Raw genomic sequence first — 26,418 nt, forward strand, 5'->3', positions numbered from 1 at the left:
AGATCATGCGCTCTCACCCTACCGACTGGTCTGCTGACCGGTCTGGTTAGCTCAGTCGGTAGAGCCACTGCTCCGGAAAGGCGCTTGGGCCGGGTTCGATTCCCGGATCAGGACTAATTTTTCTTTAACTACGAAGTTTCTGAGAACTTTCCTTTGCAGCCGTATGGCTGCGCTTGGGTGGGTGCAATGAGTAATTACTCCCTTACTACTGCTAAAGATTTGGGCACCTATACATACATACATACATACATACATACATACATACATACATACATACATACATACATACATACATACATACATACATACATACATACATACATACATACATACATACAAATAAATGCCGTTGGAGTGACGGACGTAACGCGCGTCGAGGTCGAATAAGTGGCGCGTCGAGGTTGGGAAGGCGAGGCCTGTGTATAACAAAGGAAATATGCACCTGCTGGGAGAGAGCACCGTTGTATGTCTTCTGGGGCAACAATAACGCGCTCGCCGGGGAAAAACCCACATAAGTGGCAGATTTTGGGAGAACCGTGGGTCAAGACGACGACCCTTTAGCGTAGCATGGCGCCAAGTACGGGAACGATGCGTCGAAGCGACACAACCAATTTGGCCTTATTAACCGTGGCGTTGAAATGACCAGGTGCGATGTCGACGCGTAGGTGAAACGGGGCTAAAGGAAACTGCGTTCTTGTGTTTGTTTTTCCCTTTCTCTGGAAGAGAGGGGATAATGTTTTTGCAGATCGTCGATGCGCAATCACGTGACACATGGGTGACGTAGACCACGCGTCACGTACGCGTATCTCGCAGAGTTATTTTTTTTCCCTTGTAAGAGGAAGCGCTCGCGGCAGTTTGTTTTGCCCACGCCATGGCTCCTTCTCCAACAGTCTTCTCCCATCCCCTATGGCTCCAAGCAATGCCAGGGCCGATCTCGAGGGAGAGACAATAAAACGTGCAAGAGTACTGACCTTATTCGGGGCCGCAAATATAATGAGTACCTGCACATGAGTTATTTGTACACACTCGCGCCCACAAACATGCAGTTTTGTACTGGCAAAAACAAATAACTTTAACTGCATGAGAGCATCTTGCGTGTAAACGTTGATGTTTGGAATTAAGCGGTGAAATTATACAAGATGCTACTTATCTTATGGACATACAATTTTACGTCACTACATATATAGTCTTGAAGCCGTAGGTAGCGTAAGAGGGTTCTAGCACAGCTTTCGCCCACGCTCTTGATCACGTTCTACGTGACGCTGGCGGCAACACAGGACGTTCCACGTCCACCGCTATGGTTGAGGGTGGCGCTGGTGAACAGTCTCAAGGTTCGTATACAGGCAACATTAATACCCAAGAAGGTAGCAGGTGGGACAGCAGCCGATGTAGCTCAGTTGGAAGAGCACCGGACGCGATATTCGGAGGTCGTGGGTTCGGTTCCAACCATCGGCACTTTGTTTTTCCTTCTACTTTGTGTTTATCTTTCCCCTAAACAGATTACGTTACTAATTTTTGTCATTACCGAAGTAAAATTATAAAAAAAGACAAAGTACAGTCCCCAATGCTTTTCTTGGCCTCGCCGACTGTTGGCTTCTTTCCTTCATGTATTATAACGAGCACCCTCATGTCCCCTTCATTTATCTTCTTATATATATATATATATATATATATATATATATATATATATATATATATATATATATATATATATATATATATATATATATATATATATATATATATATATATATATATATATATATATATATATATATATATATATATATATATATATATATATATATATATATATATATATATATATATATATATATATATATATATATATATATATATATATATATATATATATATATATATATATATGGTTTCACATAATTGAGGCGAATTTAAAGTTCAAAACGGCCGATTGAGCCAAGTACACGCGCACCGCAAATATTCAGCATTCCCCTCCGCTGTCGCTCAGGCCAAACCATATGCCCATACCTCACAGCTAGGGAAAAAGAAGAAAGAAGAAGGGAAGCAAGCGTGCACACTGCTTTGCCGAGGGCAGCTCCAAGCCGTCACTCGTTTGAAACTACGCTGCCTACTTTGGCTAACCTGCCCGCCCCTCCTTTCAACCTTTCTCCACTAATAGATAGGGGAAAAACAAAAATACAGAAGAAAGCGTGCGTGCTGTTGAGTACGGACGGCTAGATGGTGGTGGTGAACTCTTTTATTGCGCCCAAAAACAGGGGACCAGCAATGGACCGGTTGCGCTGGCTTAGAGGAGGTCGGCGAGGATCCCTTGGGATGTCGCGGCCTCCACCGCGCGCTGGGACGGCTAGATACTCTCCCTTCTCCAGCGCGAAGCCGCGCTCCGACGGCCAAGCGCTTTTCTCACTACCCCAGCAGAATTTAAAAAAAAAAAAAAGAAAAAAGTGGACATGACACACAGCAGTGACGTAGCTCTACGCCACTTTTGTGTCACGTGATTGAGCGTTCAGGATCTGCAAAATATCCTCCCGGAAGAGAGGACTCCGCGCGTGGGGCAGGACCCAGGATTTGGCTGGCCAATTGTGATCGCTCGGGTCGCTGCAGTTTGCATGTTCTTACTTTTTTATGCTTTTTTGCTTGCTATGTGTCGCGAGAGCGAGGTAGCACGAGAAAGTTGAAGGGATTAGGCCAGCAAGTAGCCAAATCAGGTTGATACTTGCTGCAGTTGGCTACGATTCGAGTGTGGGCTGGGCCCCGAGGGATTAAAAACTGAGCCCGAGGGTCCAGTTCAAAGTTCTGAGCTATGGCTCAGACGTCATCTTCGGTAGGCCAAAATTGCTGTAGATGCTGTGAATATCGTAAATTTTTGTGTATAAGTTTCAGTTAATCTCTGAGCTCCAATAAAGTGCTGTTCTCCGTATTTCATCATCGTATCATGCAAGTCTCGGAGTGCACCACAAAAATTCACTATATTTTATTGCTGCTATTTCGGGAGATAATTGAATAAAATTTAACGTTGTAATTACTAAGGCGAAAGCCTTTTTTGGCTCATGAGTGGCGTCCGGACGAACGCATCAAACGAGACAGATTCATAGCCAATACAACGATAGCCACATAACAAGCCAACTTTGGCTAAAGTGTCTAAACCTGGAGGTAAAAAAACTGAGAGAGCGTGACGTCACGTGGCCAATCTTTGCAAGCCTATACTCCATTTCATACATCAGGTGCACCGCAGCGAAAGCTACGCAAATAGTCCGCAAGAAAAAAAAAGGAGGCGTATCACTACGCGCTCGTTCTGTGGCCGAGTGGTTTCTGCGGAAACGGGCTTTATTCCGATCATACACGTTTGCAATAACTTACTTAGCGTGCCTGGACATCATCGCAGTGCAAAAAACCCGCTCCGAAGAGGCAGTCGAGGTCGCTGCGTTGCGCAGCACGGAGGGCACCGCTGGCAGGTTTCGGGGCAGCGAAAACGCGGCACGAACTAAAACGACAAACAAAACATACAAATTCACCGAATCCTATCTTTTCTCCCTAAAAAAGGAGCTTTTTATGGAGTTGATAGCAAATGTAAGATGTGTTAAGCTTGCAGACAAAGCAACTATTATTTCCTCTCGTCAAGAGCAGGCACTATTTTTCATCGCGGATGCGGGGACCGCAAACAAGAGCTGTAGCTTTGGCAGTGTTGCACTTGAGAGAAGCCGTTTCCTCCTTCGTTTTTTCGCTCTCCTGAGTAAGTCCCTAATATTTTGATGTCGGTATGTTTTAGTGCGCGCGTTTGCCCTGGGGCGCGGGCGCGCGGCTGTCTACAGTGGCGAGCATGGGACCCCGCCGATTCCCCGGTGTCACGTGCGCGGGGCGAACCCCGCGCAGCGCCGATTCGCGCATGCGCTCGCTCGCAGCGGTAGTAGATATCACTGCACGCTATCACGTGGTCTAATCACGTGGGGACTGACACGCTTCCTTTTAATTTTTATGGCTATGCTTCAAGGTTATCGCCGCGCGCACCCTCAGTTTTTTTCCTTCATGATCTAAATAATGGCAATCAATAGCCAAGAGTAACTTGAAATAACCTGTAAATAAAAATTAAGAGAAAAAAAAAGAAAAAAAGGAGAGAAATGAAAAAGATAAAGGAGGAAGCTAAGTGCAATCCTGTAATTTTTGCAGTTCAGTGTTTAATGGTAATTTAGAAATTGTGGAGGATCGTCGGTCGGCCCGATATCCATGATTATATTTATGATAATTTAATTGCGCGCAGAACTGCACCGCTCTGAACCTCAGTTATCCCGACACGCGCAAACGGATCCGTGCGGCAGATGAGCACCGCAAAGTCACGCAATAGTGTTGACGTCACTCACAGTGGTAGACGTCACACGCACGACGCGTTTTATCCTCGGCCCGAACAATGGCAAGCATCGTCGTGTTCATTCCCCGCTGGAGCCTCCTCGCCCGTCCAAATGTGACCTGTCATCACGAGCGCCGAGTGCACATTTTTCTACAGTTCGGGGACTAAAATGAAATTTTACTTGCCTATTTTTGGCGCCTAAAACGTGCATTTTTAGCGCCTAAAAATCCGACCTCTAGTAATTGACTATGACTACGCTTCATGACATACATAACATTTTATCTGTCATGACTATGCACGTATTCTTACATACGCTATGCCATCGTACACCGCCATAGTGAAGCGATCCGAATTTCGTGCCCTGGATGTTCGCCAACGGTCTAACTTTTGTGCTAGTGGTACAATTAATGCTTTCACATTTAATAAACCAAACACAGTGAAAGACGTATAAAAGGCAAGTGATATGCATTGTAAAACAGTAGTTTGTGACAAATATTATAGAGGTTCAACTCTGCTTGAACAAAGTTTCACGAGCGTACGCCATCAGCCGCAGTCGGTGCTGCCGCTTCGATCTTGTCTCGCCTCCTTGCTTGGTAAGCTTCTCGGCAACAGGCTGGTCTGGCTTCTTGTTCTATGGTCTCGGCAGGCTATCTGGCACGACTGCCTAGAGTGGCTTCTAGGCACCCTACGACGCTTCTTTTTGTCACGACGCTTTGTGGATTCGCCCGACACTACAGTCGCGGACCTCGCCCGCGCACTCGCCCACACAGTGTACATGTATGGCGTATTTACCCAGGTCATATGAAGCAGTGATGCAGATGGAACTTCAAGAAGACGAATATGTTCACTGCACAGCCCGGGAGGCGTATTGCCAAACCATAACCCGTAGGCGCACTGGAGCAGACGACGCTTTCAGCGAGTTAAACGGCGATTGTTGCTGAAAGGTCTCTGTGAACGCAACCTAAAGGTGGCATACACTCAATGTAAACGGCGATTGTTGCTGAAAGATGTCTATGAATGCAACCTAAAGGTAACATACACTCACTGAGGCAGGAAATGACTACGGGGAGGTAATTGCTTATTGTATCTGTTGTCATACCGATTGTTAATTAAAGGTGTCTGTGAACGCAACCTAAAGGTAACATATACTCACTGAAGGCGGGATATAATTACGGTGAAGGTAATTGCAAAAACATATTCAGAAAAAAAAATTTGAAACACAGGAGTCGAACAGATGTTTATGTGGCATCAGTGCCGAGATGGGTGGTGTTAATCCATTGCGCCACCAAAACTTTTTTTAATCTTTATTGCCTGACTTTTGCAAGACAACACAAACACACGCAAGACATTGATATAATAAGCCTGCCAGGGGCTGGCTTTTCTAAGATTCCTTAAGATCTATCAAAGGTTCTACCTTTGACAACCACTCAGGATTATCATTTACTTTGAAACCATTTGCTTAAATATCTTGGACAATGAGAATATTACTGGTTTTCGTTTGCAAGCCGTGGAAGTGAAGGTGCTGGCGTACGCCGATGATGTTGCGGTTTTTACTGTTAACCAGGAGGGTATAACCGAAGTTGTTGATTCTGTAAAAACCTTTAGCGAAGTTACAGGCAGTAGGGTAAACTGGTCCAAGTCCCTGGGACTCTGGCATGGTAGATGACAAAGTGCTCCTGATAATTTTGGAATTGTGTCCTGGGTGACGACTCCGCCAAAGTACCTTGGCGTGCCACTAGAATGCTATCGTGATAGCGAGACATTTGAGAGCATGCACAGATTACATGCGGGAAAGGGCAGATAAGTGGAAAGAAACTAGTTTATCAATTTTTGCAAGAACCACAGTGTGCAACCTCTTTTTCATTTCTAGGCTGTGGTATGTAATGCAAGAATTACACTGTGCAAGATTGAGTGTGCAGAAGCTGCATAGGATATTCGCGGTTTTTGTGTGGACTTCAAAATGGGAAAGATGCAGCCGCACGAATTTATTCAAAAGTGTGAAGGATGGCGGCGTGGGCTTAGGGCATCATTTTTTTGCGGCAGATTGTCAGCAGATTTCTGTCCCTGCGTCACGTTCATGATCCATTTTTGTTCACTGTCTGCCAAATTAGGATTGGACGTGCACTGCCAGATTTTGTTGTGTCAACCGAATGTTACACGGGAGGTATTTTTGGTTACTTTAGAGAAGTTGTTCAAAGTGTGCGATTTCTTTCTGCAAGGTTTTCAAAAGAATATTTATCAACTGTGAAAAAGAAAAAGTTGTACAAAGATTTGTGCGACGTTGTTCTTCCGGAGCCCATCTATAGGGCCATATACAGGGGAGGCCCTGGCAAGAATGTACTTTTCACCTGGCAAGAATGTACTGAAGAGGGTAAAGAGAATGAAAGCGCCGGCAGCGGCTAAAACTTTCTTTTCTAAGTTGCACACTGTAACTTTGCCAGTAAAAGTGTTTTTGCAAGAAAAAGGGTTATTTCTTCCGTGGGGTGCACACTGCTTAATTTGTAAACAGCCAGAAACAATAGATCATGTATTTCTTCACTATTGGGAAGTAGTTTATTTTTGGGACGTACTTCAAAGAACCATAAAGAAAGATTTACCTATAATTCCTTACGGAATACGGTACTTACCCAAGCAAAATGAGAAGAGGGATCCATATGATTTAATCATGCTAATGGGCCTCCACAGTAAATGGCTTTCACGCATGGCAGGATATCACTGTGATCCTGATGCGCGTCCTGCACGAATTTTTTTCCGCGAGGCTCTCCATTGGTTTATCGAGATTGTGAAGTTTGACGATCATTGCGCCACCAAAACGACGGGGATGGTAGCCTTTAAATGCGTTCTTATTCGTTTAGACAATATATCCCCTATTTGTCGCCAGGTGGCGCCTGCTCAGAGGAATCACGCGCCAGAGTGTCGTCTGTTCGAGTGCTCCTACGGTGTATAGTTTGCTAATACGCGCCCGGGAGTGTTCCGCAGTTGAAACTTAATGAAGACGACGATGTTCGCTGCACAGCGCAAGAGTGTGTTGCAGTTTTACACAATAGCACAGCGTTGCGGTGATAGCATAGTGCTCTCGGGCCTGGACCAGGGAAGCTTATGTGCTCGGTCTGGTGCGGGTTGAAAACCCACGTACTGCAATCGCGGCAATTTTTCTTGCGGCGCTGATGGAACTTCATGAAGGCGACGTTTGAAGCACAGCGCGAGAGTTCAAGGTCAAATGTTCGGAACCAGATGACCTTGAGGTTTGTCATGCTAGAAGTAGAGCTCTAAAACATATCTGAATTATTGAACACTCCCCAAAACTGATAATGTCAGTATTGTGACGGCTCGGGCGCGTGCACGAGGCTGCGGACGCCGGTCAGTGACATTTCCTGGACACTGCTGACCGCGCCATGCCGACGTCGAGTGGCCAAACTATACGCATGCCCATGTTTGGTATCGCGGTACGAAAGCCTGTCATATATGGACAGCCACTGACTACTCCCTTAGGACGGCATCTGCGAAAGGCCGAAAATCACAGGGGAGCTAACAAAGGCAGCCGGCGGCCGCGGAAACCGGTCAACTCGTGAAAAGGAGGCGCAACAATGGATCCAGGGGGCTTAAAAGAGGAGGCGAAGGAGAGACCGGCCTGGTTGATTAGCTTCCACCGGAACTGCACACCATGGTGCTGGCGAAGAAGCAGACGACGGCAAGAGCGGTACTAAGATAAGCACCCCCCTTCCCCACATCCCATCTCCCCTTCCCCTGGACGCCAAGTGTGCCGCCACGACTTAGGCCGGCATAACCCCCCAAGTAGCACAAATTGGGCTATGACTTGGGGGCCCGCGTTGGGCCCGTAGGGGCAGCCCATACGGGCCCCATGCGGGATTTGCAACACGTACCCAGAGGGGCCCCGTGTGGGCTGCCCAAATTTGCCGCGATCGGTCCCAATCTGTATCCGTGTGGGCAGCGCAAATAAGGGCTGCCCGCACTCAGCCCAGATAGCCGAATGTGTGCAGCATACTAGAATCATTAATGGGTCCTAGGTTTGTACAGGCAGTGCCACGTCATTGATCAAGGTTTTAATTTTTATGACGATTAATCTCTCCAATACCAGAATTGTACCGGCGCGGGCTTTGCGGCGGCTATCCCGATTTGGGCTAGCCCACGTGCTGCCCTCATGGATTGAATCTGGCATTTTCGGGGCCGCCCAAGTTTCATTAATCATCATGTGTGAAACACTGCGCACTATCTGAGCACCTTGTATTCGATACTCAGTAACATAAAAAAAATTTATTCCCAACGCTATAACAAGCGTAAAAGCGACGACTTCATGGCCTTCGGCTTTAGTGGGCACGGGAACACTGCAGTAATCATGTCGTCTAAGTTCTGCTTTCCTCCGGTGCAGGTGTGTACATTTTCTTTGTACGCCAGAAAAAGCGATGACATATGTTTATTGCTGTTCCCGTGCCCCGAAGTGCTATATGATTGCGACGTTGCTTCCGCCATTACTTACTTGCCCAGTTTAAGTGATCACTCTTTGCTAACCTTCGTCATTAAAGCAAATAGTCCCAAGGGTACCAAAAAGAAAAAGATCATACATGACTATAACAGAGCTAACTTCGATGCGATTAATAATGAACTATCGGCATTTATGGAAGTCTTCTTCACTAACTTCAGTGATCGATCTGTTCAAGCCAACTGGGATATGTTCGCAACAAGAATTCACGAGCTAACAGACAAATACATTCCTACCCGAACCATAACTTCCAATTCGCAGGCCCCCTGGTACACAGTCCATATCAAACGCTTATCTAACAGAAAAAAGCGCCGCTATCGCATTGCTAAACTATCTAACAGCAACGTGCATTGGGAGGCATATAAGGATGCGGCCAATGCCTACGTAACAGCCCTAAAGGATGGAAAACAAAATTTTCTTTCTTCCATTCTACCTTCCATGCTATCAACAAACATTAAAAAATTCTGGCGCATTTTTAACCCACCATCCGATGATTCTATCACTTTGTTAGATGAGTCAGGGGACTCCGTTCCCAGCAACTTATGTGCTTCTATCCTTAACGAAACCTTTGCGGAAAATTTTTCTTATTCTTCAAACTTGAATCTACCTACCACTCACCAATACAGTTATGTAGTTATGCCTCCTATACGCATCGACACATCAGGTATTGCCAAACTTATTAACGATTTGAAATTTCACTCATCTCCCGGTTATGACTGTATTAATGCCAAGTTTTTGAAAAACACCTTTCCCTGCTGTTCTGAAATACTAACCAGAATTTTTCAGCAATCACTCGATACCTCAACATTGCCCATACAATGGAAAATCGGGAAGGTTGTCCCATTGCACAAGTCAGGCAGTCGAACTTCACCTGCGAATTATCGTCCCATCTCTCTTACCAGCACATGCTGCAAATTACTGGAACACATAATATTCACACACCTTGTTAATTTTCTTGAGTCCAATTCCTTCTTCACACCCGCACAACACGGTTTCCGAAAATCATATTCATGTGATACGCAACTTGCCTGCTTCACTAACAAACTTCATGTTATCTTAGACAAATCATCACAGGCTGATTGCATTTTCCTTGATTTCTCTAAAGCATTCGACAAGGTATGTCACCGCTTATTACTTTTTAAACTAAATAAGTTGAACATTGATCCTAATATTCTTAAATGGATTGAATACTTCCTTCTTAACCGATCTCAGTTTGTTTGCGCTAACAATTATAATTCACCTTTCAGTGATGTTTATTCGGGAGTGCCTCAAGGCTCAGTTATTGGACCGCTTTTGTTTCTCATCTACATTAATGATCTTCCTTCCAAAGTGCAATCTAACATCCATCTGTTCGCTGACGATTGCGTTGTTTTTTGTGAAATAAAATCCCCTGACGATGCCAACCTTCTTCAGAGCGATCTTTCTAACATTTCTTCTTGGTGCAACGCTTGGCGCATGGACCTAAACATTGGCAAATGTAAAGTTATGAGAGTATCCCGACACACTAACACCCCCTTCAGATACTACCTAAATAACGTACCCCTAGAGTCTGTTACTACATACAAATACTTGGGTGTCCACATTTCTGCAGACCTCACCTGGTCACACCATATCGAGTACGTTATTAACAACGCTAACCGCATGTTGGGCTACGTACGCCGAAACTTCATGAAAACTCCGTCATCTCTTAAATTATTGCTTTACAAAACGCTAATTCGTTCTAAACTGGAATATTCAGCTGCTATATGGGATCCCCATCACGATAAATTAATTACTTCGCTTGAATTGGTCCAAAATAATGCCGCTCGTTTTATTTTGTCTAACTTTAACCGTGGTGCAAGCGTAACCAGCATGAAATCGTTCCTCTCCTTACAACCTTTAGCATGCCGCCGAAAAATTATTCGTCTCAGTCTTTTTCATAAACTGTACCATCATTCCGCTCTACGAAACGCGCTCATTTCTCCTCCCCACTACATATCACACCGCACCGATCATCGCTACAAGGTTGGAATTGAAACATTTAACACTGTGTCTGCATTTCAGTCTTTCGTGCCTCGTACTTCACGCGAATGGAACAACCTTCCCGCTGAAATCACCGACATCACTGATAACCAACACTTCCGCAACGCTTTAGCTAACATTGTATGAATAGCAGAATAATTTTGTAACACTCACTGTTCTTGTTTCTGTATTTTTTCTATGTTATAGTTTGTAACCACTCCCCTTTTAATGCCTCCGGCCCTGAGGGTTCAATAAATAAATAAATAAATAAATAAATAAATAAATAAATAAATAAATAAATAAATAAATAAATAAATAAATAAATAAATAAATAAATAAATAAATAAATAAATAAATAAATAAATAAATAAATAAATAAATAAATAAATAAATAAATAAATGTGGGCTGTCCCACGTCACCCCCAAAATGTGAGTCTGAATATTTATTTCGGTGGTGTGTGTAGAATAATAATCGCGCAGAACTTTGGAGGTAGTTCAGTACATACGCGTAAAGCGCAACAGTTACTGCTGCATATTTTCTTGCAATACTGTATAACTAACGTAGGTTTTAGAGTAAAATTAGATATTCTTTATTCGTGGCATCTATATGCTTCGGACAGTTATGTAAAACCTCCAGAAGAGGCAATTTGCGGCCGGTATTATAGCATGAATTACATGAATAAAATGGTGCCTTAAATATAGGGTGGAGACATTTCAGAGCGGTAAGCCCGCCTGGCCAATTCGGGGCCCACTTCGGCCTTCCATGTGCAGCCCCAATTGGGCTGATCTTATTTTTACCGCATGAAATACGAATATATGTTGCATTTCCAGCAAGTACCCCAAGAAATATCCGTGTGGGCAGCGTGGGGCCATGCCCATTTTTCAGCCCAGCCGCAGACCATGCGGAACCTATTTGGTTTTTGAGTGGGCAGCCTTATTCGGGCTAGCCCGTATTCTATTTGCTTTTGGCCCACATTTACATCAGGTCTGCCCTAAAGTGCCTCGCAAGAGACCGATCCGGGCAAAAGCGGGAAAGAGCACTTTCCAGCCCCGCTACAGGCCATAAAGAAATTATCTAGGTTTTTGGTGGGGGCTGCCCAGGAGTTTTCTGCACGAATCCCACATTTCCGTCTGACATTCCGTCGCGTACCCCTCAAGGGTCCCTTGCAGGCAATGTGCGGGCATACACGTATTTAGCCCCGCCGCGGCCCATGCGGGACCTATTGAGCTTTTGAGTGGGCAGCCCCATTTAGGTTATCCCAGGCTTTTTCTATACAAAGCCAAAATTTGCTTTGCATCGGCCCTAAAGTTCCCCAAGCGGGACCCTTGAAGGCCAGATATAGAAATATGTACTCAGTTAGCCTTTCCCGCGCCTATATGATGCCTAGATGGAAAAAGTAGGGGCAAGCCCAATTCGGGCTTGCCCGCTTGATTCCTAAAGGGGGCCCTCATGGGTGTTATTGTGGTTGCCCCAGCCCAACTTGCCCATACGGGCCCCAGGTGGGCCACGTATTGTGTGCTACTTCCAGTATCCCCACCCCCAAGAATACTCTAAAGTACTTAGTAGTAATAGTAGTAGGGCAGAAGACGGGCTGCGCCATGAACTGGAGCCCGACGCTCGACCATGACCTCGACGCTCGACAGAAGCCGGGAGAAGACGCAATGCGCGTTTGCTTCCCGTCTTCGCTTCCTTGGTAATGACACTCTAGCGCGAGAGCCAGGGCCTGATAGTGCTGAGCAAAAGCACGCCAAAGAGCTGCTTCTTGAGCATATATTAAGTGCCAGTTTATCACCGGGCTGAGGGATCCAGTGCGCAGGTTTGTCCTGTCGAAGGCGCCAGCTATTTTTGAAGGGGATGTTGAGGCAGCCGTAGATGAAGAGCGCAACGAGTTGTTGATCTCCAGGGAGGAAAACGTGAGGTTGGTAACAGAGCCAAGAGGCGTAAGCCCAGACTCAAGCGTAACCCTGCTAGCTGATAGACGACACTGACTGGAAGCGCTCCTTACGGAAGGATCAAGATCAAATAAGATGCGATTTCCGGAATCGTGAAAGGCACATTCGCTGCTATGGTTGTCGCGGTTACGGGCACGTAGATAGAAACTGTCCCAGGATAATCCGCGAGTTTGATAGGCCAAATGATCAACAGCTTACGCTGACGGAGGCGGAACAAAAGCTACTGCCCCAAAAACGCTTAGAGTCCATCGCAGCCGAGTCTGTTGTGGGTGAGATCTCTATTAGGTGTGCTATTCTAAGTGTGTTCGGAGAGCCTTGTCCAACTGCCAAATTTGTGGTGAATGGGGTCACTTACAACCTGTTGGTAGACTCTGGCTCCAGGAGAACGCACCTAAAGCAAAAGTTTTTCGACCTGCTGAGGAGAATGGGAAATAGGCAAGTGCAGAAAGCCCGACAATATCCTAATGTAAGGTTTTTGGGTATGACAGGAGCGGTTCTCGGAACTGGAAGCCTGTATCTTTTCCGATTTGCTATCGGAAACGAGAGCTTTGGCCATCCCAGTTACATTTGTTCTGACGCTGTGCCGCTACCGGATGAGCTAGCGGGTCTCGTGGGCCAAGAATACTATAAAGTACTTAGAAGTAATAGTAGTAGGGCAGAAGACTGGGGCTGCGCCATGACCTGGAGCCCGAGGTCTAGCCAACGTTCAAGTTCGGTCCCTCTCGTCTCGCCTCCACTCCTGGCAGCTCATCCCACCGCCAGCTGAACGACGCCAGCAGCAGCAGCATTCAGCATTCCACCACCTGGCCTTGCCGAAAGCTCAGCCCTTCTTCGGAGCTCGTGCCGCACCACGCCGACGCAGCTCAATGAGGCGAGTCGCAGCATTCGGCATTCCAGACCTTCTTCGGACCCGTGCCGCACCACGTCGACACAGCAACGCAGCCCATTGATGGTGAGCAGTGAGCGAAACTGAGTCAGTTGTTTTAATTAAATGTTAAAAACTATATTCCGAGTCTGTGTCTCCATCTCATCATGCCCAGTGTGGACCCTGACCACTTTAAGTAAGTCGAGTCATCACAGTATATCCGATTCAGACAAGCGAGAAGAAACGAGCCTATACACATGTATAATTACGGCGTTCTCGATGTTGTCACCATTTATAAAAACTTTTTGCAGCACTGAAGCATAAAACAGGCCCGAAACGCGCGCTTCCATTGTTTCCTGTGACCTGCCGGCGGGTTCTTAACTGGAAGAAAAAAAAAGTGCCGTGTGCTGCTCATGGCATGTGGCGGGGAGGAGAATCTAGGAGCGCCATGCTGAGAGTGGTGCTACTTTCAAGTTATCAGTGGGCTTAGACGTAATTAACTAATTAAAACACCATCTGTCAGCAATGGCAGATAGCAAGAAAACCCAACCTGACACGGTTAATAGGTGTACGCTACCCACCTCATGTTTAGGGGCAGGGTGAGAGACAACGGGTGGTTTAATTAGTGGTTTGGGCTGTGTGGCGAGAGCGAATGAATGCGCAACCGAAATGAGGCTGCCACCAGGAAGGTGGGGTGGCACTGGCTATAGGTTATGGCGAGGGCCGAAGAATGCGCAACTTGAGGGTAGTACTATTAAAACGGTAAAGCGGCTTCCTTGAAAGCAATTTAGCTATGGCGAGAGCACAGCAATGCAAGGGTGATCACTTAGGAGGAGGTCAGTGGCGGAAGAGGGAAAGGTGAGAGTGTAAGATGGAAAGTTGAGGACGATGGCCCGGCGATGGGCACTGTGAACGAAGAATTACGAGCATGCGTTCCTCGCGTCGCCCACCATCCCAGGATAACACCTGGGCCTTCAAGACGTCCTGGCTTCCTCCCGGCTCGTCTAGCAGCACTTCTCGCATCGAAGTCGCGTTATAGTGCTCTAGCTGCGCTATAGCGCCAGGCGTGGCTGTGCCAGGCGAGGTTTATTTTCCATTGTGAGGTAACGTCGGCGGACATCTTCGGGTACCCAGGATGGCCCAGTGGTATCTGCATTGTGTACCGTGAGTGCCCTCCGGACTCTTATGGTAATGTGGTAGCTGGTAATGTGGACAGGCGTGGACGTGTTTTAGGTTGCTACCCGAGTTGGCAGCTGCCGGGTTGGAAAAATGGGAATCAAACCTGGGCACTTGTATCCCAAATCAGACATTCTAGGACATACAGGGACCTTCGGACTGCTTGGTTAAAACTGGGCTTTGTCTGTGTAGGGCGGTCTATCACATATGGTAGCATATCACTGTATATGTATGACAGAGATAGGAGCCATTAACGCGGTCGTGTCATACCGTTAAAGGCAGAGCTTAATAACTGTGCAAATGGTCTGCGGTGAAAAATGTCTGCGCCGAAGAGAAATGCACGCATGCCTACGCGCACCGCTCAAGGCAAGGTCGACGAAGCCCGAAGGCACCAGGTGTCATGGGGGTATCACCTTTATAACACTCAAGGACTGAGAAAAGATTGACTGTCAGCTGAAGGACGTTTGTGTAGGATACCTAATATAGAGTAGGCTCTAACGTATACCGTATTTAATTGGCACCGAATGGCTGCCGATTCCATGTCCAATTGATAGCACGCTGATAAGAGTTATCGGGGTCACTTTCAGCAGTCTTTTGGCATTCTGCGTCGCCAGCTGTCGTGTAGTGTCAAAACACGGCAATAAAAGAATCTGGAGATTGCGCAGCTGCGGTCGCCGCGCTCACCTCGGGGAAGGGGGGGGGGGGGTGTTTAGATTCGCATGCGAATTTTGTTCCCCATTTTTTAGCGCAATTAGGAGGGTGCTTAGAATCGCGAAAATACGGTATATAGAAACATGTCTTCATGAATTTTTTGTTTACCTTAGAATATTGCAGAACTAAAATGCATATTGCATTTGTGAAGAGCTGCACTCATGTTTTACATTACTGAATATCGTCCGGCAAAAACGATTCTATTCAGTATTATGTATACATTTTCATTTTTGCAACTGCATATTAACAGAGGTGCAATAAAAAAGGCACCCATTTGCTGTGCAGTACCACTGCATGCCCAATGTGGTTGAAATTATTCCGGTGTCCTACATTACATTGTCACTCTCCCTTTCTTCCTTTACTCATACCTTCAATTCTAGCTCTCCATATTGTGGTTGAGGTATCCATCAAGAAGCAAGACAAGCAATTATTGCACCTTTTCAAGTCTTCTCAGTCTCTTACTTTTAGTTTATAAAGTGCCTGTAACACTTTTACAAAATAAATGTGGAGGCCGACACATATAAACCGCTTATATCAAGCTGCTGGCATTCAGGGTTTTTCCTAGTACTCGAAATTAAGGGGTGTCTAAATTCCTGGATGGGATCGGGGTTGGGGGTAAATGAGAAGTAGTAATCATTTTGATAATACACGCAAGTGAAAATAATGTGTTACAAATTAAGGGGGTGCCTTCTTAAAAACAAGGTTATGTGTAAGGAAATTACTGCTGCCAGTGGATCCACTATGTGGTGCTATAGGCCAAGGTGGATTCTATAGCACCCTGGCATTTACACCATCAAAGGTCTCAAATCAATGTCTTACTGCTTTGATGCACACAACAGCATATTTTTATTACTGCAGAACAGAAAGAAGTGCACTGTTCTTTGACAAAATATAGTACAAAACAGAGCACAACTAAGGCATATGTGTGACAAATTACAGCATAAATAAGCCAGTGGTTCAACAAAAAATGTTGAACTAAATTATTATGCATAAAACTGAAAAAAAAAGTATACATTTGAAACATCAAATCTGGAACACATCTATGAATGATGAACACATTAAGAATCTTTTAAATTATGCATACAAGCACACTGAACCATTTCTTTATTATTCTAGCAATCATGCGAAGAAAGCAAAAGTTAAATGCACATAGTGAAATGTTGAAGTGATAAGAAAGGAGCAACTTCTTTACACCACTTCTGTTAAATTTAAGCTTTGTTTCTTACGTCGTCTGCTTTGGCTTCAGTGCACTTCTAAATGTGTGGTGCATTGAAGGACTTGACAATGATAAGAAATGACTAATGTACACAACAATGCAACAGAAGTGCTGAAAAGTGACTGTGAAACTGAAACTGTATAAAAAAATCTTGCCAGTTTAAGGTGAGTGTGGCACATCTTTAATTGTACAGCACTGTTGTGACTGTAACTTCTGCACTAAACATAACACATTAGCAATTTCAGTCATGTGCTATATAAGTCAAAGCTGCCGTAGGCTTGTTTTGGCACAAAGAACTGTCATGAAGACAATGGCCTGTTGAACACAATCCACGCTAGTCGTAAATAAAACAAAATGTCAGAGTGGCAGCCTTAAAATTAACTCATAGAGCTTTCAAACAGACTACAAGCAAATGAAAAACTGTTCAAGGTGTGCTTCCGTCTCTAGGTTTGTGTATTTCCTACAGAAGGTCTATTTGTGGGAAGTACAATACATTCTGTGAAGTGTCCGTATACCCTCCACCCAACTATATATAAACCATATTAGAGGGAACAAAAGGACATGCCAGCCTTTGGACCTACTTCTGTGCCATCTAAAATAGTTTAAGCATGCAAGTTTGTAAGGCAGTGAAAATGATTTGTCTTACCATAGAGAAATACTGTCAATTGAACAGTGCCAATACTTTAAGATTAAGACTGTCGCATGCTTGCGTGTACCTTCTTTAGGTCATGAAACAAAAGAAACCTAACATTTGTGTAAAAGTGCATTAATTAATGAAAATTATGAGCAAAATAGGTCATTTTTTGGAAATAAAAGCTGCAGTGGCCTCCCACTCTAACCTTAACTGACCATGCAAGTTTGAGCTCATAACTTCTTGACCACCTGGATATATATGTGTTTTGATGCCAGAAGTGGTTCTTTTTGTACTGGGATCACTTTTGCACAGAGAATAGCCCTTGTTGCCAAGTGAACATCCTAGAACCTTGTCTCTGAATTGTAGCAACTTCATTCTAACCTTTATTAAAGCTGCATAAAAAAGTATGCTTCTTTGCGCTATGGAGCTTATATTGTCCAAAGGTAATGAGATTCTAGCACATGGTGCTATAACTTAGTGCTCCTTGAAAGTGACTGGCTCTGTTCTTTCTACTGGGCTGGTGGCCTCAAGTTGTCATAGTTTTATATATGCCTTCTAAGATATTCTCCTTGCACTCAATTACCTCGAGCCAATGAAATATTCTAAACATAAAAGCCCTGCTCATATAGTCAAACTCAGACAAGATACAAAAAATATAGAGCCTTGCCAGAATATTCAATGAAGAAATTGAAGTAGACATTGTACACTCATTGTCGATGATGGTGTATTTAGTTCTGAATGATAAATTTTACCACAATGCGTAATTGTGCATAGCATTCTTGATCCTTCTTGAGACTAGACATAAGGATAGTGTAACATACTGACATGATTAATCAATGTGTAAGTTAGAAGTTCACTTGAAATAAAATCTAGATAAAATCAAATGTATTGTTTTGCACTAAATAGCATCCATAGGCATAAAATGAAAATGAACAATGTGTACCAGCCTAGCTTAGTTACTCAGATGCAGGCAGTATAATACATGCTAAAAATGACAGAGGAGCATGTGTGTGCACGAGGAGAGCACATACTGTTGCATTTTCTTCAGGTCAGAAGACTGACTGCAAAGTAAGTGTGTAAAAGATGTTTACAGTGTACAGATGTTGAAAGGTGCACTTCTAACAATGAACAAGCAAACACAAGTAGTGAGCATCAGAGCTGTCTGTCCCTTGAAAGTTGACACTGAGGTTGCAGCACACAGTGTGACAAATGCTTTGATTGCTGATATGCATTAATAGGCAAAGCAAACAGCCATGTGTCATCCCACCCCAAAAGATAACTGAAAAGTTAATACTATATAAAAATACATGAACCAGCAAACAGGATTAGTTGGTAATTCATCACATCGACACAATGTACTGAATACATTTCTCAAAACAGAAAACTGATGACAAAGCACATTGTCATTTTTGTTTGTACAAGCTCAAACAACACAAAAGGAGAATGGTGCAATAAAGCTAGTGCAAGAAATGGTGAATAATTGTTTTTTAATCAGATAAAAATTTTATTCTTTAATCTCGAAAAATTATTTTCTTTTCAACCAAGAAGACAATCTATTGTTTCCTAAACAAAGCTTAGCTAATGTTCCTGCACTGTTTCTTGTTCCCCTTCCAATAGCTGTTCAATACATTGTTCATGCCTTACTGTCCTTCCTAAATGTAAGAGGTATTGTAAAAACCTCACTTTTCTCATGAAAAAATATCTTAGTGTAAAGAATGCCACCCTATGACTTTAAAAAGAATAATGAAATGAAAATATATACATTGCTACTCAGAACACAAACTGGTCACAGAAGAACCCATTCAGTGCTTCTTGCAATGCTGGCTTTCAGCATGTTGATTTGTGACATTATATTACATACAACAATGAACATGCAAATGAGGATGGAGCTCACACTTCAAATTATTTAGAACAAGCACCTCCCTTCTTAGAAAAACAGTGTACGCATTATGACAGTGAATGACAAAGATAATCCACAGGTAAGCTGCTATCATTGACATCCCACTGTCAGTTTACACATACGCTGTGCCTTTAGTAATGGGGGCTTCTTGTCAATTCTGAAGCATGAGCTTTGTTTTCTCTCGCGAATTCATCAACATATGTAGCACAGCTTCATAATTTAACATACTGCCACTCCCTGATGAGACATGCACAGTTACAGGAAGATCAGGTTGCAATGTAAAGCTCCAGTTACGCACTGGTAGTCATTTCTTTTTCATACTAAATAGGGGCAAACAAGCTTTGAGCAAAAAAGTAATGCATCACACTGAGAATACCTGCCAGCAGCTCAGCATAAGCTCATCGCATGAATAGCATTTACAAATTTATTAATTGAGGAAGAGGCACGTGAAATTTAATACATAATAAACATCAGTATTATTACACATGCCTCCTTATATTTAGCCTCTGTGCAATGACATTAGCTTGTGTTGCTAAAAAGAAGTGGGCATTTAAGTCATTTAGACACTGCAGAGGCACCTGTGTGCAGCCTGCACTCAGATGAATTTTATGCTTGACATTTTAATTTCCATTAGACCTCCTAATCTTTTACCAAGTAAGCACACTCTGAGGATACAGACGTCGCACCTGTGGACTACTTCTAAAGATAGCTTCTGCAACTGTATTGCAAAGTCGCCTCTGTAATTTCTATGAAGCTGACAGCATGAACTCTAGGAAGAAGACCATGAATAAGTTTCGTGCACACATTTTATGACCATAATGAAGCATTATTTAGGATGAAAAGGAATGTAGTGGTTATGAATGGTGAAACATTGTTTATGATTCTATCGTTTCTATCTGGCAGTCGCATTCATGATCATGGCAGCTTAATTTGGTTATGATTCACTTCACACTGGAAAGCTAAAATGTGAATTGTACTATGTATACTCTGTAAAAATGGGAGTTTTACAATAAAATATTTTGTTTTAATAAAATACTGTATGTACAAATGCCTATTTACATGACTCTTGTAAAATCACTTTGGTTAAAAAGACAGTTGTTCTTTGACTCGCACCTAAGCTCTTCCATGCTCCTTCAGCATTCTTCACCACCCATGTATCACTCGTAATACATAAAAAATTATGCATCTAAAATTTGTTCATCACAGCCTATCATATGCGTCATTGCTCATTCTTTTCTTCAATTGATTGTGATTTAAAGGTTACATTCCTCTTTGTGACAGCCTTACTTTTAACAACACATCCTGGCTTAGGAAGAAATCATCAACTGTTAAAATAGCTACAGTGGTCAGCTGAGCAATCCACGTAAGGACTCTGCAACTTTTGGTTCAAATTTCGATATCCACTTGATGTTGTTGTCAACATCTTGAAGACATTCCCTGCGAGACTGCTTTGTGGCATCAGTTTCCGGGTGCTCTTTGAGAAACTCCTTAATCTGCATGTAGAAGAAAGGCAAATAATTACAATACTGCACCTATAATTAAATATAAGAATAGCACACAGTAACTAGTGGTTATTGATCACCTCCTGCATCTTTTCTGGAGTGTTGAAATCGCTGCATACAAGTCGAAGCAGTTTTCCTGGTGTACGAGAATGTTTGCCAAACCTGGAAGAAAGAAAGAGTCAAATGTGTCAGAAGAAAACGGTGTGAATATAGTGGACTGGAATTTGTGTTTGGCTCTGGTACTTACTTGTTGATGATGAATTTCCAGTTTCCTTTCAAAAAACTCCAAGCAAGGTCATGCCCCTTTGGGTTGCTTACAACAGTCCCATAAACAGTGCCAATGTCTTGTCCTCTTATTTTTGTCTCATCTAATGTATAGTTTAGGTACCTGCAATAAGTGTGAACACCACAAAGTTACTTTAATACCTTTAGCCAACACATGCTTCAAGAAAAGGTTCAGGGTAGCAAATTTAAACAAAGCACCCTCATTAAACGTATACATTCATATAGGAACTTATTATTGGCTGCACTAGTTCTATTAGACAAATTCTGACATGCCATGTTACATGCTCAGTGTGGGACTAAAAGCAAAGTTCTTATTTTGAAAGCCTCATTTTTTTGGCATATGAAGTATTATTGCCACTAATACGTATCAAACAGATTTCTGCCTATATACAACTTATGGCATGCAAAGTGTTGGTGTCGCATTGGTCTAGCACTTGAGCTGTTACAATACAATGATTTCATTCCTTTAGTTCTATTCTGATCTTAACTTTGTAATGGCTACTGGGAGATCCTGGCGACAGCCTGAGAATGGTATCACTTGAGCCGCTCACAAAGGTATAAAAAATAAATAAATTGCAATGCAAAAGTTTTTCTGAGTAATGGCATAATCACAGTGCTGCTGTAGCTGAAGATGACTGCAAATTCCACACATCAAAAAGGCCTTCCTACCCACCTTAAGAGTATTACTTCATCCTGAACTTGTCCAAGCCCAGTCATTATCTTGATTTTTTCTGCATGGTTAGGCTCTTGAAGATATTTCTGAAATACTTGTTGCCACGTGCTTTCATCGCCAATTTGCCGCATGCCATAATGAAACACAATGCTCTTGAAGTTTGGTTCAAGTCTAGAACACAAACATTCGTACAAAAGTGAGTTTTTTTTTCACCTTTTGGAACAAAATAGAAACAATTTAGCAAAGCCAGTACTCACGATTCTCCATTCAACCAACTTCTGAAAGCATGACTAGCGACATGCAGGCAACTTTTTTCGCCGCTTCTACATGCGACCCTAAATATAGTTGCTCGCCTTAGCCTGTAAATTCAAGAAAATGTTTAATTAGGATCAGAATGAACAAGCCAGTTAATGTCAGGTAAAGAAAGGAGGCATTACCTTTCTAAGTGGGCCCCTGTGTCACTAAACTTGACACCCTTCAAAGCTTCAGTGAGTAAGCCCCTGACAAATGCCTGCAAAAATAAGGTATCACTGACAAAAAAACTATTATTTTCTTTCTAAACATTGACGATCAAAAAGAGTCTTTCTTCAAAATTAGGACTTTATTCCTCCTATGTCTGTGATACGGAGCACATTTTCATTAAAAAAATGCTCTATGATGACACAAGAAAAATCAGCCTATACCTTGAACTGCTTTCCTGTCTCCGTACCAGTGAGGCGATGATGAAGGAAGGAAGTCGCTGTGGAAAACATTGCCCATGGCACGTAGTGGTTTTCCTGCACTATGTACCTGCTCAGGTTCAGAGCAGACATGTAGCTGAGATGACCAGCCCTAGCCAGAAAAAAGGCTTCTGCTAGCAACTCTCCCCTGTCACTTGGTGTAAAGGCCTGTGAAATGTGCAATGAAGCTTTACAACAAGGTCCTGTAGGCAGTAAATGCAATTTTGTTGGTGACAAGTGAAGTCAGTATCAAAGCAATGTTCAGTTCAGAGAGTAATCACGTTATGATAAAGAGTACAACAAATACAACATTTTACAACAAATTCGTCTTGTAAGCAATATCTGTGAAACTCATATTAGATTCACACAAATAGATAGAGGTGTGCTCGACATCTTTAACACAGCTTACAGGCACATACACTGTGTTGTCTAAGATACTGCACTGCAATAAAACATTTCTTAAACAATGCTTCCATTAAATGCAACCATTAAATCCAGTCTAGCCAATACCCTAACATTTATATGCACTGGCTGTTTGTACTGGTGATATCAAAGAGCAAAGTTGTAGATTTATTCGTAACAAAGCCAACTTTGACATTAGCTCAGTATCATCTATTTGTCGCATCATTATTTTTAACTCCAACTGATCTTTCATCATAAGAGAAAAAGCTGCAGCATTCCGCTTGAGACATCCTTTTGATCTCCATGAGGGGGTCAAAACCCTTTAATCAAAGTTGCAAAATCTGCTATGTACTAAAGGGCACTGCTCGTGCAATCTGCTACTGAAAAAAACAAACATTTAAAATGATTTACATCATCTTGCTCATAATCTGCTACTAAAAATCAATCATTTAAAGCTACTTGCATCATCTGAGTTATTAGTCACCAAGCATTGCCTCATAACACCTCTGAAGCTTTTGCTTTCCCCTCATCATTTCTGCAATGATGGAGGCACATACATCTGCACCAGCACTGTGAGAGGGTTGTAATGTTCCACCCAGAACCCTTTCTTTTCTCATATACACAAGCAAATTAGGGCCAATTAGTGTGCAACACATTGCATTTTCTTAGCATGCTATCACCCTATCTTATTAGAACCAGTGATTCATGATAACAAAAGAAATTCAGTTAATTTAAGTGCTATATATTTTTGTCTACCATGACATGTCAGGAACAAATTAGTGTCCTCAGGAACACAAAGGAAGAGGTATTAGGAGGAAGCAGCAATCAATATTTGCAGCAAAAGCTAAATCTAAATTCTGTGCTCACAACAGGGCAACTATATTTGTGGACATTTCCATCCTTATAGTGACCTGAAATATCCGAAGATTATTTACTACATTTTACGCATTATTTAGGCTGCACAAGTTGAAACTACACTTTCACAGTAACATTTCATTTGATGATTTGTCTAGAACAGGCACTTCACAAAGAAGAAAAACAGCAGCCATAAAAATAATTGATCAAACATGTAACATTTCTTGCATTAACAATTCTACTCCAGACCCCAAACATGGTGTATTTGCAGCCACTTTTATAGAGAAGTACAGCTCTAGAGAACGAAAGGTTGACTTGGGCTTCATTTCCAACTGTAACAGTGAGAATTTCAGACAGCTGCTCATGATGATTTCTATCACTTTCTTTTCAATAAGTTGTGTTCTTGTGCTCAGTTCCACTGAAAACTGTTCTAAGATACGCAAAATGGCTATATTATTTGGATCATTGCACATTTTCGAGCAGGACAAGACATTTAATTATGACAATTAACTAGCAGAACCCCACTACAGTAAACTCAGATACTGTAAAGTGAAACTGAAGTCCTAGTTCGTCCTCTATAGACAACTGTACATTTTTCCCCCTTTATAGTAAAGACATTTTTGGTAAAAATCGGTTATAGTAAAGTGAGTCTGGCCGCGGCGACGACTTCCCACGAAATGACATCACCGCACTGCATTATGGTCAGCAAACTTTCTGACTGATTCTGACATTCAGAACATTAAAGTAATGCCTATATCACAGTGCCCATACTTGCATTTATATTGTTGCCATTTGTGGCAACGCAACTGCATGCTAGAACATGAGCCTGGTGAAGTTATGATTGAGCTGGTATGTGTACTTTCAAAGTGCTTGATTGAAATTCCGACACAAATGGAAGGCCAGTCATAAACAAGCACTTGCATTCAACTTTGTAAAAATACTCACATTAATGTCTCGTTTTAATACATCTTCTAGAAGAAGGAAGTTCTTCTTGTCATACTTCACAAAAAAAACTCCAGTCATATTGTTGTTAAATTTCACCCAAGCATTCTCAGAGACATCAATTTTGAATGCTGCAAAGTGAAAAAAAAAGGCATTTATTAGAGGTTTATTTTCGCCAATGTCGGTAAAATTTCACCATAAGCTAGAAATAAATATTGTGCGTGCATTATTAATTAGTTCACAATTGTATCAAGGGTTGCTGTTTTTGGCACTGAAAGCACTCAAAATATTTCTTTTCTCTGCAGGCTTAAAATGCTCACACATGCTCAGATGCCAACCTAAAGGATGCCCCCAGTCATATTTATGACCTAAAACACTGAAACATCTACATGGATATGGTCTTCATGTTCCTACAGATGTATTCATAAAGATTTCTACACCCCCATTTGATAGCCCTGCCTGTGGCACTTAAGGCAGTGACATCTAAATTATGAATGCCTCGCCTTTATTGTTGAAGGAGAAATGCTGCACAGTGCAACTAGACTGTCTTGACCTTCACCTTCTGATAGAAAGCAAGATACCCTAATGATGGTCAAATCAATCCTTAATCCTGAAGGCATGCCGGCCACTGTTCCACATTCTGAGGACATCAAGTTTACATGGCAGGTTACGATTTTGCCACATACATATGACTTTCTGCACCTTTTCTCTTTTTCAGTGCCAAGTAGCCAATTAAGTGGAATCATCTTCCAGTTAACCTCCTTGCCTTCCACATTCCTGTCTGTGTGAATTTTTTGTTTTGCTGCCAGTTCAACACTGACACACCAGATCATTCAGTGGTATCTCACTGCTGAGAAATCACAGAAAAATAGCAGTGATGATTCGTGCATGCATAGAGGTTATCAACTCTAGCTGATAGCTAAATGAGATGCAATCTGCACTACAAGCTTTTGGAGACATTTAATATAATTGGAGAGTTTTTACACAGACTTCATCTGAACATCACTTAGCACTTACCTTCCTAAAGTTGCCTTAGCTGCCAGTGTAAAGATACCAGAGACGAAAACATCTGCTGATGTAGCAAGTAGTTGAGCAAACACTTTAAGAAATTCCAAAAACTAATGAGATGAGAACAGGAAAATCGTTTTAGGAGCAAACTGTCAACTATAGAGGGCGTCAGTTATTGTAAATATCATAATTAGGTGTAGTGAACTAAATTAGCTTTTAATCAGCTCAGTCTAGCAGTTAGTACCAATGGTGACTTTAAAGCCACGGAAAAGATGAGGTCATATTAGTTTTTAAAAGGCAGAAAAAGCCATTCTTGAAAGCTTTGCAACACTTGAAATGTGGAGCTTTTTTCCATAAAACAAAAATGAAACTGAGCATGTCATGTGTGCAGGAAATCAGCAGTTCAAACGAGACATCCACCACTGATGTATTGGAGTGTCTACAGTGCTCAATTCAAACTGCCAACACTACTGAAATCAGACGCGGACTTTCTTTTGCTTTGTTCTTTAATACAAGGAAAAGAATAGTCACTGTCAACTATGCGACCATCATTTTTGAGAGCAACAAATAAAAAAAAAATATGTACGCCGCAGTACAATAGAGAGGTAGTTTGAATTTCATATTGCAGCCATTGCAACATGTCACCAGCAGATACTGCATTTACACTGAACTTCTCGCACACCCATACACTGCGGGCCAGTAGAGAATTACTTTTTCTGTGCTTCAGAAA

At 42.6% G+C, this 26,418-nt stretch overlaps 1 protein-coding gene across 1 annotated transcript in view; it reads right to left on the bottom strand.

Annotated features, from left to right (window-relative positions):
* Positions 1–16,387: 16,387 nt before the first annotated feature.
* The window catches only part of LOC146204737 (uncharacterized), a 158,388-nt gene continuing 148,357 nt past the window's right edge, over positions 16,388–26,418 (bottom strand). The window contains exons 48-55 of the mRNA XM_084589451.1: positions 24,684–24,811; positions 22,446–22,649; positions 22,200–22,273; positions 22,020–22,121; positions 21,763–21,933; positions 21,052–21,192; positions 20,885–20,966; positions 16,388–20,795 (exon numbers count right to left, since the gene is read on the bottom strand). Coding sequence (XP_084445577.1) covers positions 20,649–20,795; positions 20,885–20,966; positions 21,052–21,192; positions 21,763–21,933; positions 22,020–22,121; positions 22,200–22,273; positions 22,446–22,649; positions 24,684–24,811 — 1,049 coding nt within the window. The 3' untranslated portion in view covers positions 16,388–20,648. The remainder of the gene's footprint in view (positions 20,796–20,884; positions 20,967–21,051; positions 21,193–21,762; positions 21,934–22,019; positions 22,122–22,199; positions 22,274–22,445; positions 22,650–24,683; positions 24,812–26,418) is intronic.

The sequence above is a fragment of the Amblyomma maculatum genome, chromosome 1 (assembly GCF_055883805.1).
Source record: "Amblyomma maculatum isolate TAMU_Amacu chromosome 1, ASM5588380v1, whole genome shotgun sequence".
NCBI lineage: Eukaryota > Metazoa > Arthropoda > Arachnida > Ixodida > Ixodidae > Amblyomma > Amblyomma maculatum.